This window comes from Daktulosphaira vitifoliae, unplaced genomic scaffold, assembly GCF_025091365.1.
Source record: "Daktulosphaira vitifoliae isolate Bord-2020 unplaced genomic scaffold, ASM2509136v1 Scaffold_4, whole genome shotgun sequence".
In the NCBI taxonomy this organism is placed as follows: domain Eukaryota; kingdom Metazoa; phylum Arthropoda; class Insecta; order Hemiptera; family Phylloxeridae; genus Daktulosphaira; species Daktulosphaira vitifoliae.
Genome location: NW_026099575.1, coordinates 870940 through 895017, shown reverse-complemented (window position 1 = coordinate 895017; position 24078 = coordinate 870940). Strand labels below are relative to the sequence as shown.

Here is a 24078-nt window from a genome sequence, read left to right as displayed (position 1 = left end):
TGAACTAACTTTTTGCTGTCTAATTGTAAGCGTGTAACCTAATAGTATATATTAATCATGGGAACGGAAGACCCTTTGTCTTGTGTATAAAGTATTAACCAGGCAAGCATCTAAATCTTCTAGAGCATTCGATGCTTGCTTAGCCCTTTTCAATGTATTGGGCCTACGGCCGCCACCGACTAAGGCCACGCGCCAGTGGTAGTCAGCTACTCGTTCAAGAGTCATATAGTTCATAGGGTCAAACTTGGACGACTCTCCACTGAATCTTTTGTTAATTTTCTCACTGAATCTTTTTATGTAATTAAGTATTAACTCTTTAAAGTCGTAAAGTCAATTATAAGTGTATATATATATTTAAATATAATAAATAGCAACTAAAATTCAAACGCATTATCTCTTCATTTTGTCTACTGTACCAACCCGATCACAACAGATAATACCTGACAGTGATTAAGATCACCATCATGTAAAATACTTTGATGCAAATCTGTAAATAGTGTTTAATTTTAAGAATAGTATATTCTTAATATATTAGTATAATATACGAGTAAATATTAATTATAGCAATTAAATATATTATGACATAGATTATTAATAATTTAGTATTGTAATTTTACGGAAAAATTATAAAAAAAAATATATAAAGTAGTTGTTACTATTTACAAAACTTTTCAAATGGTAATTTGTGGTTAATTATGAATAAATGGTCTACAAAGAATTTCCATCAGAGTCAAAAATAGGTCGTTCTTAATCTATACGTATGGTCAACATAATTTTAAATGCCTGGGTTTATTAGATAACAAGGTAACTGGTATTACTGACCTTAGTTCCCCCAGTCCTCTATTTACTTTTTTTTTTGTTAAAGGGGGGTTAAGTTGGGGTAAATTGTTTTCTTTTATTACTATATTATTTAACCTATAATATAGAAATAAATAATTTTCAAATAAATTTAGTGAACAAAAAATAATGTTTTGATATTAAATGATACCTCATAAATACCTCATGTATCTATGAAAAAAAAATTATATTGATTTGTTCATTTTTGAAAAACCCAGCACAGTGAGGTCGCGGGCACAGTGGTGAAGTGGTATAGTAGGATCCAGTATAAATGATATCTGACAGAGATTAAAATCACTATCGTAAAAAACGCATTAATGCAAATTTGTAGATAATGTTTAATTTTTAGAAAATGATTGATTATTTTAAGAGAAAAATTAATTCCTATTTCTAACATTATTTCTAATTAGTAGTTGATTTATAGGTATAATTTATGAATAAATATCTATTAAAGCAATTCAACATAGTATGAAATTTATATTTAATAATTTAGTAATGTAATTTTTTCGGAGAATTTATAAAAAAATATAAAGTAGTAATTACTTTTATGGCAAACGTGTATAAATATTGAAGGGCTTGACACAGAACTTTTTAGATAATAATTTGTTATTAATTATGAATAAATGGTCAAAAAAATTTTGTCAGGGTAAAATATATACTTTTATTATTATATTTCGTGCTAATTTCAAATTAGCAATTATAATTTTTCCATCACCAATAATTTTTGATATAACTAATTAGTTAAAAACTATAGAATAAAATTATAAGGAAAATATTTCTGAATATTTAAATTGTATCATCTATTTAAACGCCAAAAGTTGCATAGCAATGATAATTATTTCTTTTGAAATAATTTATTACGATAAAAATAAATTTGTTCTTTAATTATTATAGACATTGATTTTTAATATGTTCAACTTATTTTTAACCTATTTTTTGATCTTTTAAAGTCGATGAAAAAGTTTTGTCAAAACTTTATATTTGATAGTGTTACGGAAATATTGACACTTATATATGTCTTAAATTAAAGCTTATGTAGTATACTTTAATATGAAAAAAAAAATTTCGAACTTAATTTTGTTTTTATTATGAAATCTAACATCAAGTTAATAAAAAAATAAGATTTTTGTAAAGAAATTCTTTTTTATATTTTTTACTTTATATGCTATAACTTTTTGAAAAATGTATGTATCTATACATTTTTTTTATAATAATAACTTTTTATGTACTTCTTTTTTTTGGGACGTACATTTTTTTTAAATCAGACCATTACCTTTTATACAGGGGGATTCAAAATTTAAAAATTCATATAGAAAGGAGTACTTCATCAATTTATTAATAATTAAAATATATTTATTGATTATTCACATGTAACCTAATAATCAAACATAAATATTTGTTAGACTATTGCATAAAGATCTTCAATTTTTATAAACTTTGCCATAAAAGTAATAACTACTTTATAATTTCTTCGTAAAAATTACAATACTAAATTATTAAATATAAATTTCATACTATAATAAATATTTATACACTTATAAATCATAAAACTTGTAATCAGGATATAATTAAAGAAATAGGAGATCGTGTTGCTTTTGGAATAATTCACCAATTTTTTAAAATTAAACACTATCTAAAGATTTGCATCGAAGCGTTCCTGACAATAGTGATATGAATCACTGTCAGATTAAATCTATGTTGGGTCCAACTATGGCACATCCTCACTGTGCTTGGTTTTTTACATCATAAATGCAGTATAATTTAAAGTAAGATAATTTTTCATGTTTCAATTAGTTATTTTACCTAATATTTGATTTTCAAGGTCGCTGTGAATAAAATTATATTTCTGAACTCCTACAAAATGAAACTGTCTATCATATTTGGAGTTGTTCACATGATGTTTGGTGTAATTTTAAGTGTTGTCAACCATGTGTAAGATCATACTGAATCTTTTAAACTAACTTCTAATTAAACTAATTTATTTACTTTTACCAGGCACTTCAATAAAAAACATAACATTTTACTACAATTTATTCCACAAATGCTGTTTTTGGTTTTACTATTTTTTTATATGGTATCTCTGATGTTCATGAAATGGATTTTGTATGGTCCTCAAAATCGTATGTAAAATTTTGCTTCAATCAAATAATATTACTGAATCATCAATTTCAAAAATATTATGGGTCAATTTTCAAAACATTTTACTTATTAATAAAAACTATAACATTTACAATAATGTATTGAAATATAATTCTAGATTGTTTGATACATTTTTATTTATTATTTCTTAACCTTCAATGTATACAATTGAAGTGATAGATATATTTATGTCTATACATAGTGGAACATATCTAACTAACAACTCATATAATTATGATCTACATAAAATTGTATAATATTATTTTTCAAACTTCTTGTCTCAAATCTTTATTATAAAAATTTTAATATACGAAAATAGTTTTAACATTTTGTCATAAAGATTTGTAATAATCATGTCCTTGAAAAGTTTGTCAAAATGTTACTATTTTTTGTAGAAAAATAATTGCATACTATTGTTAGTAAATAATGTAATAAGATAATGTTTACTTTCATCATTTAAATAATTTTGACTAACATTTGATACCATAAAAAAAATCTTAAAAAAATTAAAAATTTATGAAACATCAACATGTTATAGAAACGTAACAACTAAATTAAAATAAGAGTTTTTGGTATTAAAATTTTTCTTTAAAACATTTCTATAAAATAACTATTTCCAAATCTTGAAAAAAATTAATTTTTTAAATATTTTTTGTAATTGCAAAAAATAGTATAAAACATATATTATGTATATTTCTACATTCTAAAAAATGGCTTAAAAACATAAATGACATTTTATGTAGTTCATAAGTTATAAAGTTGTCAGTTAGATCTATCCCACTCTGTATATGTATTTTTTTTTTTAGTAATATTGTAAACTGTTTTAATTTTCGAACTAGTTTGAACTTTGTGTTTAAATTAATATTACTATTAATTAATATTTAATAAATTAATATTAATATTTATTATAAAAATAGCAAATATATTAATTATTTTTCTCATCATTCAAAAGGTTTTCTTTTAAAAGATTAATTTTTAAACATTTTGTTTTCTATTTCCAATAGCTTAACTTTGACTAAAGGTAGTGAAAATAAAAAATGTGTATGTAGATTTAGATAAAGAAAACTGTGTTCATAGATCATTGTTGATATTTTATGAAATATTTTATTTAGTATAAAAAAATTGTTTTTAGATAATTTTTCATTTATTTTGATAAATTTGGTTATCAGAAATGTACTATCACAAATCATATTTTTTTGATAATTCAGCAAGACTATTTTTGAAATGTTTATTCAATTATAATCTTAACTTTTGATAGTTTACTCTGGTGTACAGAAATATCTCATAACAATCTTTACCTTAAAAAAGGGTAAAAGTATAAACAAAATATTTACTTGCTTCAAAGCTTAAAAATGAATAAATCATGATGAAATCCCAAATTTTAAGTTCAAGAATTTTAATATATTGTAAATTTATTTTTTACAGCTCAAAAAACTGGCCCTGGGTGTGCACCATCAGTTCTTATAATGTTTATAAATATGATGTTGTTTAAACATACTACACCATTCGAAGGGTGTGATGAATACATGTTTGAAGGACAAGTAATGATTTTTTCAATAATTATCCAAATTTATTGTTACGTATATTTTTTTTTTTTTATAATAAACAGGAGAGATTGCAAAAATGTTTTGTTGTTATTGCTTTGTTATGTATTCCAGTGATGTTATTAGGCAAACCTTTATACATTATTTTATATGAAAGGCGTAGTAAAAATTGTGAGGTATTTAATCAGATATATATATATATTAAACCAAACCTATATATATATTTAATAATGTGTTTTTATAAATATATAAAAAATCTCATACTTTCAGTCTGAAAGCTCTAGGGACATAAATGGTAGTATTGAATTAAAAGAAACTGAAGTGAGTAACATGATTAGTAGTCCAGCAAATCATGAAGAAGAGGAACCTGCCTCTGAATTATTTATTCATCAATCCATTGAAACTATAGAATATGTTCTTAGCACGGTTTCACATACAGCTTCTTACTTAAGACTGTGGGCCTTGTCTTTGGCACATGCACGTAAGTTAAACTGATTTGATTAATCTCCAAATAATTCTTTAATTACATTAATTTACAGAACTATCTGAAGTACTTTGGAGTATGGTATTACGATTAGGTCTGGATAGTGAAACACATTGGGGTGCTATTAAACTGTATGTATTTTTTGGTGTGTGGTCACTCTTTACTCTTGCTATACTTGTTATGATGGAGGGTCTCTCAGCTTTTTTACATACTCTTCGTTTGCACTGGTATGTTCATTTATTTATCATCAATATTTATTATTGAAAGAAAAGATAGAATATCCACAGAATGTTTTCTCAAAACATTTATGCTAACTGTAATGCTCAATTGATTTTTGATCGCTATCAATCCTTTTATTTTTAAAAATTAATAAAAAATTGTATGATTTGTTCAATACTATACTTTATATCATCAAAATTATTAATGTATATTTATTTTTCAAGTAAAATTATCCACAAGTAATTAATGATTATTATTTTCTGAAATTTTGTTTTAAAATTATCGGTTATGGTAAAAGTTATTATATCAAATGTATATATAATTATTGTTTGAATATTAAAAAAAAAATTACAAAAATGTATTTATTCTCTTTGGTTACTTTAATATATTGATGTTAATTTTATATGTTAATCATTATTTTCTAGACTTATATACTACTTGTATTAGATATCTTATTTATTTATTTCAATATTTTAATAATTTTTTACTTAACCTACTGGTGGATTAAAACTTTTTTTTAACTGTCATAAAAATAAAATAGTTTATTGTGTTTGTATATTTTAATTAAATTAAATTTGACTTATAGGGTGGAATTTATGAGCAAGTTTTATGTAGGAAATGGGTATGCATTCCAACCTTTTTGGTTCAAAAATGTGCTTGAAAATGAAGAAACAATAGAGGAATGAAAACCTTTTTACCTTTTTTTTTCAATCCAAGTTAAAAATATTACCATGTAGCTAATATATAAAATTGATTTCTTTACTATAATTATTTATTAGTAATACTAAATTTTAAACCATAATTTTGTTATTGTTATATTATAATATGTATATTATTGTTAAAAACTTTTAATTATTCTTGTATGATTTTTCTTTGCACTGCCACATAAATAACATAATGATAAAAAAATTCTTGAATGGAAGTAGAGCTAGAATATTTGATTTATGCTTTGGTAACAATATTGTACCTATTTAATTTAATTTAAGGATTAAGTGGCATAAGCACAATTAGAAAGGCTGAAGAGTCTAATCTTCTTTAAAAAAATTCTAAAATAGTTCCCCCATAATTTATTTTATAACAATCTATGAAAAATTTTAAGATTTTTTTTCATAAACATATTTCATATTTGTCAATTTTATATTTATAACACATAATATTATATTTTTACGAATTATGGCCCTAGACAGTGATTAGTTATTTTTTATTAAATAAAAAAAATACTGTTATATAAATTTTATACTACAGTAAACCCTTTTTTTTTTCTGTCTAAAAGTTTGATATATACTATTTCTTTTCCTTAATTTTTAGAAAATAATAACAACCATATAATGAGATTATAAGACATATTACATCTATGTAATTTTTTTTTAGATACTTATACAGGGTTAAGACCTATTAGATGTTATAATGGTGTGGTAGCCATTTTTTATGTTATATCAACAAACATCACAATATAGCTAAATATTTACATTTTCCATTTAAATTAATTTTTTGTACTCTGATAACCAAATAATTTATTTATATGATTTAAATTTAACATTAATATTGTGGTGTAGAACATTTACAAATTAAAGTGACAATCATAAATGATTTTATAAACTTACTTTTTAATCAGTGCCTTATAAAATTCTGTAATTTAAGAACAGTTGCATTGAATATATATATATTGGTTTATATATTTTTTAACTTGTAGTATAAACAGAAATAATTTTTAATTCAATTGTTTGTTTGTTTTTTTTTAATAGTTTAAGTATTAAATATATCAGGGTCCTTTTTATTTAAGAATACTTTAAATCTTATCATCAATATATTTATAAGAATCAAATAAACTCTTTGATGTTTTACAGATAAAATATGTTTAATACTTTTTTGAAATATATTCCAAGTATCTTAAATATAAATAAAATTAATCAAGCATTAAAAATGTAAAGTACCAATAATAAAAATACACAAAGGTATTTCTGCAGTTAACAAATTAAATTAAATGTATACCTTTAATTAATCAATACTCAATATAAACATATTTGTTTACTAATTAATCAAAAATTATATTTGTTTAATTCGATGCAATTTTTCTTATATTTAGTAAATTAGTTCTTCTATATCAAATGCTTTTTTTAGTAAATGTTGAAAAAATGATTACAGAATCCAACTATATTATGAACTGCCTTTAAAACATTAATTGAACTTAAAATATGACTATAAAAGTATAATAACCAAAAAAATTATATTGGTGAAATTTGGTTTTTAAATTTTGTATAGTCAAATTTTAGGTTTGATTAAAATTATAAAAGCGATTTATCATACTTTTGATTTCTACAATTGTTAACCTTAAAATTTCTATGTAAATCAACTAACTTACTAGATATGGCAATAGTTTTCAAAAAGCAAAATAAATTTTTATTTTTAGTCCTGTTTTAATTATATTAAATTAGAAAACTTTCTAAAAATTTCCTTGAAACTTCAAAATATTTTTAACATATTTCAAACCATTAAATATTTTGTGAAAGAATTATTAAAGTAGCGCCAAAAGTACGCAAAAAAAAAAAGAAAAAAAATTAAAATTTAGTACTTATATAAATAACTTTATATTAAANCCAAAAAAAAAAAAAAAAAAGAAAAAAAATTAAAATTTAGTACTTATATAAATAACTTTATATTAAAACTATAGTTTTAATTTTACTTTTTTTATAACTGTGATTTACATTAATGTGTTCTATGTCTAATATTTTTGAACTAATTATACAAATGCTACCACAGCCAACTAAATTTGTACTGTTTAGCAATAAATATTTATAATTATATTCTAAAGAAAATTTTAACTCTTATTTTTTTTCTAATATTTATCTATGAAAATGTATATTCATATGTTATGCTCAATAAGTTTATTAACGTGTATTTTTAGCACTAACTCCAATTTTAAACTTAATAACCATTTTGATTGTTATACATGTACAGATAAAAGTTAACTTCATAATATGTACAATATTTAAAACCATTGTTTATTGTAATGCTCAATAATCAGAATTAAAATAAGGTTAAATGAATTTAGGTGTTATAATATATATAAAAAAATCATTAATTTCAATTACTTTCAATGATTATATCAATTATAATTAGTTATGTACAAATTTATTTGTTTATGCAGACCAATGGATGATATTTTTTCAATATTATTTAAATTTAATTCTATAATATTATTTAATAAAATATTTTATTCAGATTTTATTATTATGTTTATAAATACTGTTCTAGACTTATAAATTTTTTTTATTACAAAAAGAAAATAATTAATATGGAATTACATTATTAGTAATTTTTACCTTTTTATTATATTACATTGTTAGAAACAAATTTTTATAATTTACCAAAGAAACCTACTATTGTTATACTATTGTTAAATATTAATATTCCTTTTTTAATCCAAAGTGTTATTATTAAAATTAGTTAAAAATTTAATGATTTTATTATACACATTATATGTTATAGATAGTTGTATATTTAAAATATGAGTGCAATTAGAGTTTTAAACAATTATTTACTGTATTAACAATAATACTTTTGGATTAGTTTCTATTAATTTTTAGTGGGACCAAAATAACTCTATGAAATTAATATTATGTTTGTTATCCTTTTTATTTTAAAAGTTTATAATTGCTGGTAAATATACTTATGATTTTAATTGTATCACTCAATATAAACGCAATAATCTTTGTCATTTTTTATTATTATTACATATATATATATAATTTTTATTTTTTATGCATTTAATGTTATTTTTTTTTATGTTTATTTAGTTTTTAATAATTTGTCTTTGGATATAAAAAATATTTTTGAAAGTTATATTTAAAAAAAATATAGACTGAAAGAATATTAATTTCTAATGTTTACTGTTTACTGTTTTTCTATTAAATATTACCTATTTATTTAACAATCCAGTGAGTTACTTATAAAATTGCATTTTTAGTATACTATACAATTTCAGATAAACATGAAATATTTTTGTTTCAGTTAGGGTGTCACTAATTTTCATGTTTCATAAATGTAATCTATATTACATATAAAGTAAAACTTGTTTTGAATATTTCGCTATTGCCTATCTCTTATGTTGACAAAAATATACTTAAAAAATTTTTTATATGGAAATATATATAATTTGGAATTGCTGTTGGAAGAATTTGTAAAAAAAAATAGCCTATAAGTATCCCCATTTAATCCCCTCTTTTACAAATCCATTGCATTTTACGAATGAAACTTCTTTAATGTATTAGTATTAAATTAATGTTATTAAATAAATATTTTAATATTAAAAATCAAGTTGTATGAATTTAAAATTAAAAATATTGTTAAATTCCACTCGAAGTCGATAATTGCAATTTATTAAAAACAAATAGTACGCACGAAATTCATTAACAAGTATATACATTTTTACACCAAACCACCGTTCAACGACCTCACGCAGGGAGCGTCGCAGAATAACAACTAATATAATATGATTTTACAATAACTAATATAAACTAATCTGACTAAATAAATAAATTATCACATATGTTTAACACTCGGGAAATTCTGCCTTATTGCATGACCTCACACAAAGTTTTATTACACACAAAAATAAAAAAATATATACATTACATAAAAGAAAAATTACGTTGATAGCAACAACCAAAATAATTAATAATTTTTTTTTTCTTTGAGACAATTTGACAAGTACACGATCTTAACATTAAAATAATGATAAAAAAACATAGTTACAAATGAATAATTACAGTAAAAAAAACCCAGCACAGTGGTGACGTGGCATAGTTGGATCAAGTATAATGATATCTGACAGTGATTAAAATCCCTATCAAAATAAAACGCTTCGATGCAAATCTTTAGATAGTGTTTAATTTTAAAAAATTGGTGAATTATTCCAAAAGCTACATAATCTGCTAGTTCCTTATTAATATCCTGATTAAGATAAAGTATGTCGAATGAAATAGGGATTATTAAAAAATATTATTTCTCATAAAAAAATTGCGTTAATCCATACACTTTTCAATAAGTTATAGCATTATAAAGTAACACGTAGACCAGTGTGGTACGATCGCACGAATTTTCGTCTCAGCGGACGACGTTTATATATATGTCTATATATATATATACAGGGCTGTACAATTTTAATTACAATTGGTGACGATTCACCCAAAACAAAAATATCAATGAGTTAACACGTAATCCAATATGGCACGTTCGCACTAAAAATAAGTAAATAACACAGTAAAAACGAACAGTTAAAGTATCCGTCCGAAACGCATCCGAACGCAATATCCGTAATCCATACTCGGCGGCGGCCTTATTTCGATGTCAAGGGCGGGGAGACAACCGATTGTCATATTGTTAGCTGGACGGCTGATATCGTGAGAGACACGGGTGAGTGCCAGCTTAGAGCGACGGGCGGTGCCGTGTTAACTCCCCCCCCCACCAAGCCGTCAGTCAATTTCTTGACCCGGCCGATGTTTGGAAATAAATTGTCGCATCATACACATGACTTACCATCATGTTCCTGTGTGTGTGGTCATTGATATTGCGTTCAAGACTTACCGTATTAGACTGAAACCTTCAGTCTCGTTGGCAAGAGGGAACGGACTATTCGATCCGGTCATCCGTAACCTACGGATGACGTCAGGACCGAAGGAAACTCCTCGCCCGATTACTCGGGACGAGGGGTTTCAGGATGGTAATCAGGAGGAGGAGTAGAAGGAGCATCAGAGGGAGTGAGCTTCTTATAGTTTGGATGTGCCGACGGCGGCCGAGTGGCCGAGCCCTCCCCGGAGGACATGCTCGCCACGTCGGTTTCCCTGCCCTGGGCGTAGGGAGCAGGTGCTCGGTTTGTGGCGGTCCGCTGCCTGTTGAGGCGTTGTATGGGTGACCGCTGGTCACGGCGCGGTAGAGGTCGTCCCCTCTCACGGCACCGGTCGAGGGACCACTGGCACGGTGGCAAGGGCCCTCCGGATCTCACGGAGAGTAGCCGCACGCCCGTCCCTCACTCCACGGTTGTAGAAAGCGTTGGCTATTGGATCCCTCAGTATCTGGTGAAGCGGAGCGTCCCGGGCCGCCTCGACCGACGCTCGGATAGCCGGGGGGTGATCCAGCGGGACGTCGAGCGCCTCCGCCAATCGGCGGAGGAGATCGCGTACCAGCTCGTCACGCCCGCGACTTCTTTGACCTGACATGCTGAAAATTAAAACATCCCATTAGCACTACTATACATCGACGACGGCCCGTAATTTACCTCCACTAATAGGGCGCAGAAACTTTTTTTTAGCTCCTGATTTTTCCGTTCTACCGGATTTGATCGCGGATGATAAATAGGTGTGGTCCAGGCTTCCGCCCCCCATCTATTTATCGCGTTAATCATTTCGTTAGAAACCAGATTCCGTCCGTTGTCGCAAAGCAATACGCGGGGGTACCCAAAACGTGAGAAAAATTCGCGTTCGAGCGTGTCTACAATCGTCTTTGTAGTCGCTGCGCCTATCGGGTACCCTTCAGTCCAGCGACTGAAACAGTCAGTTGCTACTAACAGGTTCGTTTTTCCCCTTGATAGAACATCAAGGGGTACTCACCCATTAAGTCGATACTAATGACCTCCCACGGTTGTCTTGCTTTGCGCGAAGTTCGAGGATCATTCGGACGCCTATTTAGGGCCTCCGTACACGCGCAAACATCACACGATTTTACGTACTCGCTACTATGTTTTTCAGGCTCTTTCAATAGAAACGCTGTTTGATTGCCCGGTAGGTTCTATCCATCCTGGATGACATGCCAGTGTATCGTCATGGTATCGCCAAATCACACGCTGTGATTTGGCTACTGGTATTACAGCTGGTGTGTCTACGCCCATACGAATGCGTATAAGTCCGTCTAACATGAAATATTCGTCGTTGTTCTTGCTGGACTCTTTATCGTTTTTTCTGGCGTTCTCCTTGAGTAATTGTTTCATGATGAAAAAAACGGGTCGTCGTTTGGCCACTCTTGTATTCCCCCCCCCTGTAAACGGCCGTTTATCTGACGCGCCGTTTGTTTCAGTTAAGGCAAAAACATTGTCAAGAGTGGACCGCGTATTAACCGACGCTCTCGTTGTCGGTGCGCCCACCAGATTGTCGTCGAGTAACTCTTCGTCAACAGGGGGCCCCGCGGTCGGATAACGTGACAACATGTCCGGTCCTTCGTTGTGTTTCCCGGGTACATGTGTCGTTGTAAAATTCAAATTACCTAAATGTAGCGCCCACCTAGTTAATTTTCCAATTGTTGAACTTTGCTCTGTGTAGCCAAGTCAACGCGGAATTATCTGTAAATAATTCGAACGGAGAATACTCTAAGTACGGGCGAAATTTATCAGTCGCCCATATAATTGCTAAGCATTCTCGTTCTACGGCGGCGTAACGTTTCTGCGTTTCTGAAAGTTTCTTACTGGCGTAGGATATAATTCTTCTCTCTCCCGGTTCATCTCCGTGTTAAAAGAGTATTGCTCCCACGCCCATTTCACTCGCATCGGTTTGAAGGCAGAAAGTTTTCGCGTAATCAGGAGGGCTCAGTCGTGAAGACTCACACAGGGCCTTTTTTACCTGTTCAAAAGCCCTTTGATGGTCTTCCGTCCACAACTATTTCGTTCCCCATTTTAGTAGATTTGTCAGCGGCGCTATTGTTTCGGCGTAGTTGTCGTCGAATTAACAATACCAATTAAATATATCGAGACATCTACGTAGATCCCTGATATTCCGTGGGACCAATAGGACGCGGATGGCTCAAGTTTTTCGGGCTGCTTGTCTATGCCCTTACCGTGTACAATATGGCCAAAAAAAGGAAATTTTGGAAAACCCTATTTTACACTTTTTTGTGTGACATGTCAGCCCGTATCGCTCTAATCATTCTAGAACTTTGCCTAAATGTTCTAAATGCTTTTCTAAACTACTTGAATAAATAATTATGTCGTCCAAGTAAACTTGGACAAAATCGTCTAGATATCCTTTAAGTACTTCATTCATAAGTCTTACAAAAGTCATAGGCGAATTTTTGAGTCCAAATGGTAGTACACGAAATTGAAATAAGCCCCTTCTTGTTCTAAATGCCGTAAACTTAAGGGTTTTTTTATTTAAAGAGCATTGCCAATAAGCCGACTTTAAGTCAAGAGTCGTGTACATTTTTGCCCCTCTCATGTTCCTAACCATGTCGTTTAGATTAGGCATGGGGTACGCCTCCGAAACGGTCACTTCGTTTAGTCGTCGATAATCTATACATAAACGAAAAGTCCCGTCCTTCTTCTTGGCTAGCACGATCGGTGCTGACCGCGGCGATACACTCGATTCTATTAGCCCTTGCACCTCCATGTCGTTTATCATATCGTCAATAATCCCCTGCTTGTGCAGGGGGTAGGGGTACGGTTTTAGTGCGATAGGAGTCGGGTCTTTCAATAGAATATTGTGCTCGATTAATTTTGTGCGACCACCGTGTCGTTAAAGATCGCTGCGTAATTACATATCGTCTGTGTTAATAACGCGCGCGTTCGTGGGTCGCCGATTATATCTAACTGCGTCAGATCTGGTTTGAGGATCATGTGTCGTGCGCCCGATTTCCAACAAGCGGTTGTACGTTTCTTAGTGCTTAAGTGTATTGTTCCTGCTAAGTAATCCCAGGCGACTTTCTGATCAATCAGAAAATCATGCCCAAGTATTACATCGCAATACAGGTCGTCTAAAATAACCGCTGAAAAACGCACTTCTAAATCCGCGATTTTGCCGTTCGTCGTGGCGGTGTGCCCGTCCGCTTGTCTAACCGCGTCGGTGTGTCCTTTATAAACAGTTCCGTACTTATCAGCAATTACCGTTTTTAAATACGATTTATGCGCCTGTGAGTCGAGTAAAGCTGTGACGAAGCCAGTTTCGAATTCTAACTCGACTGCTGGAGTAGTAATTCTACGCGGGCATTTTCGTTGGCCATTACTCAGGTGGTTTACGGTTCGAACAGGGGCAGCTGGTTCTTAACCACGACGTCGGTTTGCCCACTGATAGCGTTAACTACCATTAGTGGACGTGCCGGAACGACTGATACCCCCTCCTCAACTGTGCCCGAAAAAATGTCGAACACTTGACTCGCGCTTTGGTCGTTCGTATCGGCAGCGTGTTTGAACTCCGATACCCTTTTTTTTTTTTTAAACGACCGGCATTATTGTGGACCGCCCTGGAACTGCCGTGAGGCATTACTTCAGTGCGGCCCACGTCGTCTTGATAATTCACACCACCACGTTGCGAATCAGCCCGAAATTAATCAAGAGCTAATTCGCAACGTGGTGTGGCCCCCTTCCGTTAACCGGATCCCAGAGTGGGAACCGTTAGGGAGGACTGCCAAAATAACTCACAAGACACATAAAATTACACAAAAATAAGAACCTAAGACATTGGCCTTAACCAGCGCCTCAGGTCCACCTGTGCCGGGCGGCGTGGCTGCCTCTGTCTCAGGCGTTCTGCTTCCTCCTTCTTTGATAACACGGATTCAACAAACGCCTGGACGAGCCTCCATGCCTCCCGACTCCTTAACATCAGGTCCACAATGGACCCGACTCGGAACGTGGACCCTAGATGAGACTCCAAAGAGTCCCGCTCCTGTGCCCACGCCTTGCACCGGAAGAGGGTGTGCAGACTCTCCCGGGCGATCCGAACAGTGGTCGCACGTCGGCGCGGCTGCTATACGAATACGGTGTAAGTACTCGTTAAAGCAGCCATGGCCGGACATCNGGCTGCTTTACGAATACGGTGTAAGTACTCGTTAAAGCAGCCGTGGCCGGACATCACTTGGGTGAGACGATAAGTCATCTCACCGTGAGTCCGGTCCACCCACCTGTCCAGCCGATCGGGTCCTATGAGGGACCTGGTCCACTCGCCTCTCGTTTCCTCCGAGAGGCGAGTCCGCCACCGGAGCATGGTCATCCGCCTGAGCGCTAGCCGGTCCTCGGGTTCGAGGGACCGGTTTCGCTCTCGGCGGAGCTCATGCCCGGCGGCGCGTTCCTCGGCGAGCAGGTCGGCGGGCGGCAGTGACGACAGGATACCCGCCGCCACTCCGGACACCGTTCGGTAACCCGAAACTGTCCGGATCGCCGCCCGCCTCTGCACCCTGAGCAGGGCTTCACGGTTTTTGGACGAATACTCAAGAGTATCCGCCCAAACCGGGGACCCGTACAGGAGGACCGAGTGTACAACGCTGACTAAAAGTCTGCGTCGCATCTCTCTCGGCCCTCTCAGATTGGGCATGAGTCCCGCCAGGCAATTCATGACTTTCTGGGCCCGCTGGGCCGCACGAGTAATGACCATGCTCCGGTGGCGTACTCTCCTTTAATGCTCAAAAACCTAACCTCTTTTCTAAAGCTATAAATATAAATTTAAAAATCTTTTACTATAAAATGATAAAATATGACTTAAGATTTTTCACACGTAGCCGACCGACCATATGTCAATTACAATTTTAACATCTCTAAAGAATATATTTTAAGGTAGATAAAGTACCTAGTTATGCGTAACTTTTTCAAAAATGAACATATCAATATAATTTTTTTTTATATAGATGCTTGATGTCTTAGTTATCATTTGGTATATTTTTTTTGTAAATTTGACCCTTTATCTGCACACAAGAAGGGATTTAACATGACAACTTTTTCACAAAAAATTAACTTTTTCAACTTAACTTTTGAAAATGTTCCGGAAGGTATGACACTTTAATATATATATATATATTATATTAAAGCTAATGTAATAAACTTTAATTTGAAAAAAAAAATCGAATGCTATTTTTGTGTGAACATTTTCGATTTTATTTTTTACATTTTTAACTTTATAATGCTATAACTTATTGAAAAGTTTATGGATCAACACAATTTTTCTATGAGAAATACTATTTTTTAATAATCCCTTTTTCATTTGACATACTTTATCTTAATCAGGATATTAATAAGGAACTAGCAGATTATGTAGCTTTTGGAATAATTCACCAATTTTTTAAAATTAAACACTATCTAAAGATTTGCATCGAAGCGTTTTATTTTGATAGTGATTTTAATCACTGTCAGATATTATTATACTTGATCCAACTATGCCACGTCACCACTGTGCCGTGACCCCCCTGTGCTGGGTTTTTTATTAATGCTCATTTTTAAATTTATTACCTTGCTTCATCAAACATTATACTAAAAGTCTGTGTACTACTGTCTTCTATAATTGAATCTCTTATTCTATTTTCACATATTTAAATTATTTAATTTTGAATATGATGACTAGTGTGATTTGTTTCTTTGTTAAATATTTCAGAAAGCTTAGGTATACGCTTGGAAAATAAAACACAAGTTTCGTTGTAATTTCCCAAGAAAAATTATTTATTAAGAAATTAATAATTATATCTTCTCAGTTTTAATTACTTATTATTAGGTGATTATATTACTTAAATTAGTTCCCTACATTGATTTAATGATGAATTATTTTTATTGTGTCGGGCCATTCTTTGGATACTCGATAAATTGTTATGTTAATTAGACTTTTCATATATTCCCTATAAGCATCAACTTCTAGTTTAGATTGAATTATTAACTGGGTATGAACAGTGTCAGTTTTTTAACAATTATTTATGAGTTTTTGTACTAGAATGAGCTTTGTTAGTTTTCCATTTTTAAGACCTCTAGATTCACATAACTAATAAATATAAAAAACAAATAATTAAAGTTAATTTTTGAATAATAATTATGCCATACACAAAAATATTCAACCTAATATAATGAAGGATTAAAGTCATGGTTTTGTTAATGGAATTAGCTAAATATAATTCATTAGCTATTAATAATAGGCTAAATAACAATTAAAATAAGTATTTAATGTACAATATAAATACTATGCTGTTAGTTTTATACATGATTTACCTCTAATATGGATCGTTTTGGACCAGACTGTAAATCACCTAAATCAAATTTCGAGTTGCCTGTAGATGATGTAATATGGTTTTTAATCATTTCTTACTTGATTAGAGTCACCGCTGTTTCAGGATTTTTTGGATTAAAGATAATAAATAATTTTGAATTCGTTATTTTATTAATAAATTAATATAAAAGTAAAAAGTTAACAGTTCAGCTACAATACAGATTTATTTCTCAATTAACAATGATAACGAGCAGATAGTATTCCACAGCTAAATATAGAATTTGTTGAAATAGTGAACATGATATTATTAAAGTCAATATATTGCACAGGCCAAAGAATGTTAACATTAGCATTCTCTATGTTACTTTTACCACAGATTATATAAATGAATATACTATTAATATTTTATACCATATATATTCTGATATTTTGAAATGGTAAATCCGTTTAACAATGATTTAACAAAACAGTTATATTTGACTACTTATGCTAGTAGACGAATATTCAGTATTCACCTTATGTGCGGCAATTAGACAAATAATTGGAACCAAGCTTAACATATAATTTTTTTAAATAAAATATGTATTTTGGTACACATATAAAATTAGTCTAAAAAGGCATTTAAACGCGCGCGTACTAATTTTTTAAAAATACGGGCATTAATCGCTCTATATAAAACACCCCCGCATTTAAATTGAACCATGTTTAACACGACTAAAAATATTTGAAGAAGAACAAAAGAAAATTGATGGCCTAGTTTTAACACTAAAGTAATTACGGTACGGGATTAGAACCCGCGACCCAAGGCGTCGTAAAGACAAATCTTACCACTAGGCCACCGTGCACTTATGATTCAGATCCCGATACACTTTCATATAGGTTGATAACGTGATGTGCGCCCTCACTGTGGGGCATGTAGCGGTCAGTCCCTCCCATCTACCATAGTACCCCCGTGTGCGGCTTGGGGGGGGGAGTATGACACGGTACCGTGTTTCCCTCAGCCGCACATCACGTTATCAACCTATATGAAAGTGTATCGGGATCTGAATCATAAGTGCACGGTGGCCTAGTGGTAAGGTTTGTCTATACGACGCCTTGGATCGCGGGTTCTAATCCCGTACCGTGCCTCTTTTTTTCACATGATTTCCGGTACACTTTCTATAACCGGCCGTCAATCCCCGGTGGCCGTGTTAACTTTACTACTGGAAAAGCGCAGAAAAATTATGTAGAGTTCTATTTTTTTACAATATTTATTTTCTTCTACTTATATTTTTGTATATTATTATAAAAATAAAACTTAATTCAGGGGTGAATTAGAATTTAAAATTATATCCTATTGTGGAAATGAAAGCAGCCATTGAAAACAAAAATTAAATAAATTTACTGTAACTATAAATTTAAAAACTAAAATAGGTAATAAATATTTGAAAATCTACTTAAAATTAATTAAATATTTCTAGTAATTTTTTTAATTGAATATAAACCTCAATGTTACAAATAAAAGTAACATTATTACTTTATACCTAACCTGAAGTTAGTTTTAAATTTGATTTAAAAATTATTAGTTATAACTTATGTCATTTAGTTATATTGAGTGTTGGTATAAAAGTATGATATAAATGAGGTAATTTACGAGCGCACTGAACGACTAAGTAAACCACTGAACATGGTGGGGTGTGTCGTAACACAGGAAAGAAAAACAATGGTGTAAGTGTGAATGTGTGTACGAAGATGAATATGAGGAGGTGGTGCCTGCTGTCTAGGTATTCACGTGCGTGTTGTCGTACAGCAGTCACCGTGCTCGGCTGACACTCCGGGTTAGCTGTGGGTGTCGAAAGGCTGTTGTTATAGGAAGGGAGAATAAGAGTAACACCTAGGTATGAGGTGCAGACGAAGTGCAAGACACAAGTACTCTGAAATGTCGAGGAAAAGAGTATATAGGTTAGAAAAGGAATAAACAAAGACTTTACTTTAAACAGTAAGCCGGACAGCGACAACCGAGTACTGAGACTGATGAATGACACAAGGCACTGGAGTCGACTGACGACGATGGTCAGGTCTATTGGGTTTTTATAATAATTACACCTATTGCCGATTTGGCAATAAATATTATTTGTTAATTCATCAGTCTCAGGCAGCGGATGTGCTGTCTGTATTTTATTAAAATAATTCTCACGATTATGAAAACGTGACACCATCACATCCACCCATGTCTTTTTGGTGCCACGTCCCCGTGGTAATAAACAATTAAAATGAACAAATAAATGAATATTTTATGAGAACAAAATAATTTAACTTAACTAATTTAATTTACATTTTTTTTTTTTTTTACTTCTTGTTCCTTTGATTTTCTGGCTCTTCTACATTTGGTGGTTTTCTCTCGTTTCAGTATATTCTTGTTGATTTCCCAATCAATACGCTTTCTGATTGCTGGAATGTCTTGCTGCGTGTAATTTAGTGGAAGGCCGCTTGCGATTCTCTTTGCGGTTTCACAGGTGAAAACACCACAATCATACCCATTCAATTGTGATGGACTACAGACAAGTCTAACCGTCCATGTGAATGGTAAGGTGCTGCCCATTGATTTTGTGTATTCTTGTTGGGTGTACTGGTGCAATGAAGACAGGCAGATATCGTCTGGTTCATTGAAGCTGTCATAAAGCGTAATTGACGTAGTCGCAGGCTCTATTACGATTAGTTTCCAGTGGTTTATACTGTGTATTGGTATTAGTACTTTACCAGCTCTAAAAATATTTATGTTTTTTGTCCATCTTCTAATCCGTTCATCTGCTCCAGTAGCAATTGCTTGGTAGAAAAATGTATCGAGTATGGAAATATTTTTATAAGTGTTTTTGATGAGCCTGAAGTATTTATTAATTTTTATATCATTATACCAATTTGTGTCTGTCTTTGTAGGACCGATGAACAGTTTTGATGCTTTTAGGTTTACACTTTTTTCGTATTTTGACCAATCCACTTCTCCATTAACCCATAGGTCATCAAGGGTCTCGATGTGTGGCGGTGTATCGCCTAAGGGTTGGATAGGAGACCTCAACAAGTTTTTGGTCCATTTTTCAAAAGATTCCATCTCGGACTAGGTTGGCGTTACACTACTAACTGTGAAGTTGTTGTCGTATTGTAATTTAGCCGGCGAGAACCATATATTGTATGAGCAGATGCTGATGTGGCCTGTGCAGTAAAGGAAGTGGAGTTGAACGAGAGACAGAAAATTTTATGGAACGGAGAAAAAAAAAAATAAAAGTGCTTATGCCGTTATTTTTCGTCTTCTCCGATAGACGGACCATCTAAGTGGTGGTCTGGGAGGTGACGTGTTTTGCTTAATTTTTTTATATATTATGATTGACATGATTTGATATAGGCTGCCGTGTCTTTCGAAAGAGAAGGCCAATAATATTTTTGCTGTAGCTTATGTATAGTCCGTGATATACCTGCGTGTCCTGACGTTGGACTTTCGTGGTATGCTTTTAATATTCTAGTAGTAACTTCTTTGGGTACTACCAGTAAGTTATAGTTGCCTATATTTTGATTATATGATTTAAAGTATAATACGTTACATATTATGGTGAATTTCCGTGATAGTCTATTTGTTTTCTTATCTGATTCTTTGCCTTCTAAAGCGTTTCGAATTGATAAGCAAAAAGGGTCTTTTTGTTGCTTTTCTGCAATAGAAAATTCTTTCTCTTCTGTGGCTGATAACTCTTGAATGTTGCCAATACATTGAACTTGAACATTCGGTTCGTGACCACTCTCATATCCGAATATTGCTGAGTCTATTATGTGTTCTAAAGAGTATCTGGATAGTGCATCCGCCACTACATTATCTCGCCCTCTAGTAAATACTATTTTGAAGTCGTAATCCCAAAGTTTGATAATTAAGCGAGATATGCGGGCTGACGGATTTTTTAAGCTGCGGTAATATTTTAAGCTAATGTTATCACTATATACCGTAAAATGTCTGGCGTAAAGGTACTCTCTGAAGAATTCGATAGCAAAGGTCAGACCTAGAAGTTCTAACGTAGTAGAGCTGTAGGTTTTTTCTGATTCTAACAGCTTCCGAGAGGCATAACCTATGACTCTTGAAATGTTGTTTTCGTCTGTCTGTTCTAGCACTCCACCTAACCCTCGAATACTTGCGTCAACGGTCAAGCTCGTTGGTCTATCATCGTTAAAGTGTGCTAAAATAGGTTTTGATGTTAATAAGGTTTTCAGTTGTCCAAACGCTTCAGTATGTTCTTGTTGCCAGTTAATTTTCTCGTATTTTTTTGTTTTTGTTAACTCTGTAAGGCAATTAGCGATCTGTGCGAACGATTTTATATGTCTACGGTAAAATGAACAAAGTCCTAAAAAGCTTCTAACGTCTTTAACCGTTTTGGGGCGGGGAAAGTCCGTTATGGCTCTTATGTTGCGGTCCAACGGTGTTATGCCGTCGCGTGTTATCCGAAAGCCTAATAGGTCTATTTTATCAGAGAATAAAATACATTTATTTGTTTTTATTTTGAGTCCGATTTTGTCAAGAATTTTAAATACTTTTTCGAGATTTTCCAAGGCTTCTGGAAAACTCTTTCCGAAGCATGCTAGGTCATCTATATAGATCACAAGTGATTTATATAACAGTTCTGAGAAAGCATTGTTGACTATTCTGCTGAATATTGCTGATGAGTTGCGAAAACCCATTGGTAATCGGCAAAACGTCATTAAGCCACACGCACTGGTGAATGAAAGTAAATGTTGACACTCTTCTTTAATAGGAATTTGAAAAAAACTATTATTAAGACCTAGATTTGAGAAGAATTGTGAGTTTTCTAGCNTAGACTTGAGAAGAATTGTGAGTTTTCTAGTGCTCTGAACAAATCTTGAGATCGTGGAAGTGGATAATTGTCAGGTTCAACTCTTTCGTTTAAGTCTTTGTAGTCTATTACTAGACGATGTTGATCTTTTTCTTTCTTTTTGACGAGAAAAGCGTTTGCTGCATATTTTGACATGGCGTGTTTAATTATTCCTACGTCAAGTAATTTATCTAATTCTTTTTTCAAAATGTCTCTTTGAGCAGGGGATACTCTATGTGGAGCATTAAATTTTGGTTCTTTTACGTTTTCCTTTAGTTTTATTTCACATGGCGGTACTTTTGCTGGCTCTAATCTAGATGCGTCCGTAGAAAATACGTGTAAGTATTTTTTCACTAGGTCAACTACTTTAGCGTGTTGTTCTTGGGATAAATGTGATGATATCTTAATAGGCGTGTTGTCATTGTCGGTTAATTGCTCTTTAATTGTTTCGTTATGCATAGCTGTGTGAACAGTTGACAATGATGTTGCTTTGTCTTGTATCATCGTTTCTGTATTTGGGTGGCCGTGGCTCGTGGCGTTAGCTACTCCGATTTCATTGATAATTGCATTATTGTTTTTTATGCACTGTTTACTCTGCTCCACGTGGAGCTGTACTGACTGAATAATTTTTTTTAATGGTAGAAATTCGTTTATCTCTACTATATGCTGCAGTATGTACTTTGATGTTTTTGTAGTCGGCTTGCCGGGCCGCCAATGAGTACCATTATTTACATGATATAGTACCGCAAAATTTCGATCACCCGTTCCGTACATTACTCCGTATTTATGTTTTTCAGAATAAATGTACGTGTCCATTGAATAGTGATTTAATATGCTGGCAATTTCTTCATCTGAAAACCAATAGCCTGGGACGTCTTTTATTTTTAATAACACCAATAAATCACAAAGTGTGATTTTCTTTTGTTTAGATGAGCTAATTGCATTGCAAATTGCATGCAATGCGCAATTGTTGTCTTCCGCAACATTTTCGCCCATTTGATATTTTTCGAAGACCTCCCGTAGTTTTGCTAAACGTGTGTTGTCAGCAAATTTATTCTGTGCGGCTATTTGTGTTGTGAGTGTAGAAATAACGTTCTTACTGTTCACGTTATTTGTATTGTTTTTTTTTATTGCGACTTGGTCGGCGTTGTATATTTTCGTAGTTATAATATTTTTTATAATCATCAAATTTGAATTAAAGTTAATATGAGCCTTATTATTGAATAGAAATCTGTTTCCCAATATGAGCGAACTTATTAAGTTATTTACAACATAGACGTCTACATCAAACTGCTCGTTCTCAATGACGATTTGAATAATAGTTTTTCCTATTAAATCCAAGGGCTTGTTATCTGCTCCGGTTATTAGCATATTTTCAACCTTTTTAATGTTGTATCCTTTAGCTAATTCCGTGTTTAATATATTTAGATTTGCCCCGGTATCTATAGTGACTGTTATTTCTGCTTGGTTTAATGTGGCTATGATGTACAATGCTTTTGCGCTAGAATATTGACTTGTCGATTGTACGTACTCAATCTTATTGCTTCTATTAACTTTATTTATAATATTTTTTGATTGATGAGATTCTATTTTTGATTTTGCTAAGGTTAAAGGTGAACGTATGTCCTTAGCGTGAGCGTTTAACCTAAAAGCTAGTTTTTTGGAGNTTTTTGATTTTGCTAAGGTTAAAGGTGAACGTATGTCCTTAGCGTGAGCGTTTAACCTAAAAGCTAGTTTTTTGAGTTGCAATTTTTTGCTGTGTGATTTTGGCTCTGGCATAATTGACACTTTGTGTCATCTGCTTCCTTTTTTCTGGATCTGCAGACACTTGCTTCGTGGCCGTATTTTTCACAAATTTGGCATTGAACTATTAATTTTTTGTTACGGAAACAATTCTCAGTAATGTGGTTAGTCCTGTGGCAAATATCACATTTTCTGTTTTTGCCGGACGTGTTACCATTAAATTTCTTTACTGTATTAGTCCGTGATTTTTGAAAATCTAAAAGCTCTTTGACTTGCCTTTTTAATTGCTCTAGCTCATTTTCTTGTTTTTTGTTTGACATGTGTTG

General features: G+C 32.1%; 3 protein-coding genes across 7 annotated transcripts in view; 1 reads left to right on the top strand and 2 right to left on the bottom strand.

Moving 5' to 3' along the window:
* LOC126903770 (V-type proton ATPase 116 kDa subunit a 1) overlaps positions 1 to 6858 on the top strand; it is a 50230-nt gene extending 43372 nt beyond the window's left edge. For all 5 annotated transcript variants that reach the window (XM_050682249.1, XM_050682248.1, XM_050682247.1 and 2 more), the window contains 7 exons: positions 2660 to 2769; positions 2833 to 2957; positions 4402 to 4517; positions 4586 to 4696; positions 4791 to 5001; positions 5060 to 5231; positions 5810 to 6858. In XM_050682249.1, coding sequence (XP_050538206.1) covers positions 2660 to 2769; positions 2833 to 2957; positions 4402 to 4517; positions 4586 to 4696; positions 4791 to 5001; positions 5060 to 5231; positions 5810 to 5909 — 945 coding nt within the window. In that variant the 3' untranslated portion in view covers positions 5910 to 6858. The remainder of the gene's footprint in view (positions 1 to 2659; positions 2770 to 2832; positions 2958 to 4401; positions 4518 to 4585; positions 4697 to 4790; positions 5002 to 5059; positions 5232 to 5809) is intronic.
* A 10004-nt stretch (positions 6859 to 16862) lies between these two features.
* On the bottom strand, positions 16863 to 20250 carry LOC126903835 (sentrin-specific protease 2-like). Its single transcript, XM_050682339.1, has 2 exons — positions 19495 to 20250; positions 16863 to 16940 (listed from the first exon to the last, which is right to left on the bottom strand). The coding sequence occupies exons 1-2, from the start codon at positions 20248 to 20250 to the stop codon at positions 16863 to 16865; spliced, it is 834 nt and encodes a 277-aa protein (XP_050538296.1).
* Positions 20251 to 21985: 1735 nt separating this feature from the next.
* On the bottom strand, positions 21986 to 24078 carry LOC126903828 (uncharacterized). Its single transcript, XM_050682330.1, has 2 exons — positions 23733 to 24078; positions 21986 to 23654 (listed from the first exon to the last, which is right to left on the bottom strand). The coding sequence occupies exons 1-2, from the start codon at positions 23786 to 23788 to the stop codon at positions 21986 to 21988; spliced, it is 1725 nt and encodes a 574-aa protein (XP_050538287.1). The 5' UTR covers positions 23789 to 24078.

What these genes read in the sequence shown, in the direction of transcription:
- LOC126903835 (XM_050682339.1), bottom strand. Translation starts at nt 20,250, where the DNA reads ATGGAATCTTTTGAAAAATGGACCAAAAACTTGTTGAGGTCTCCTATC. An exon ending in GAAAATCAAAGGAACAAGAA is followed by an intron (nt 16,941 to 19,494) that starts GTAAAAAAAAAA and finishes TATATTTATTAG; the next exon opens with TTATGTGAATCTAGAGGTCT.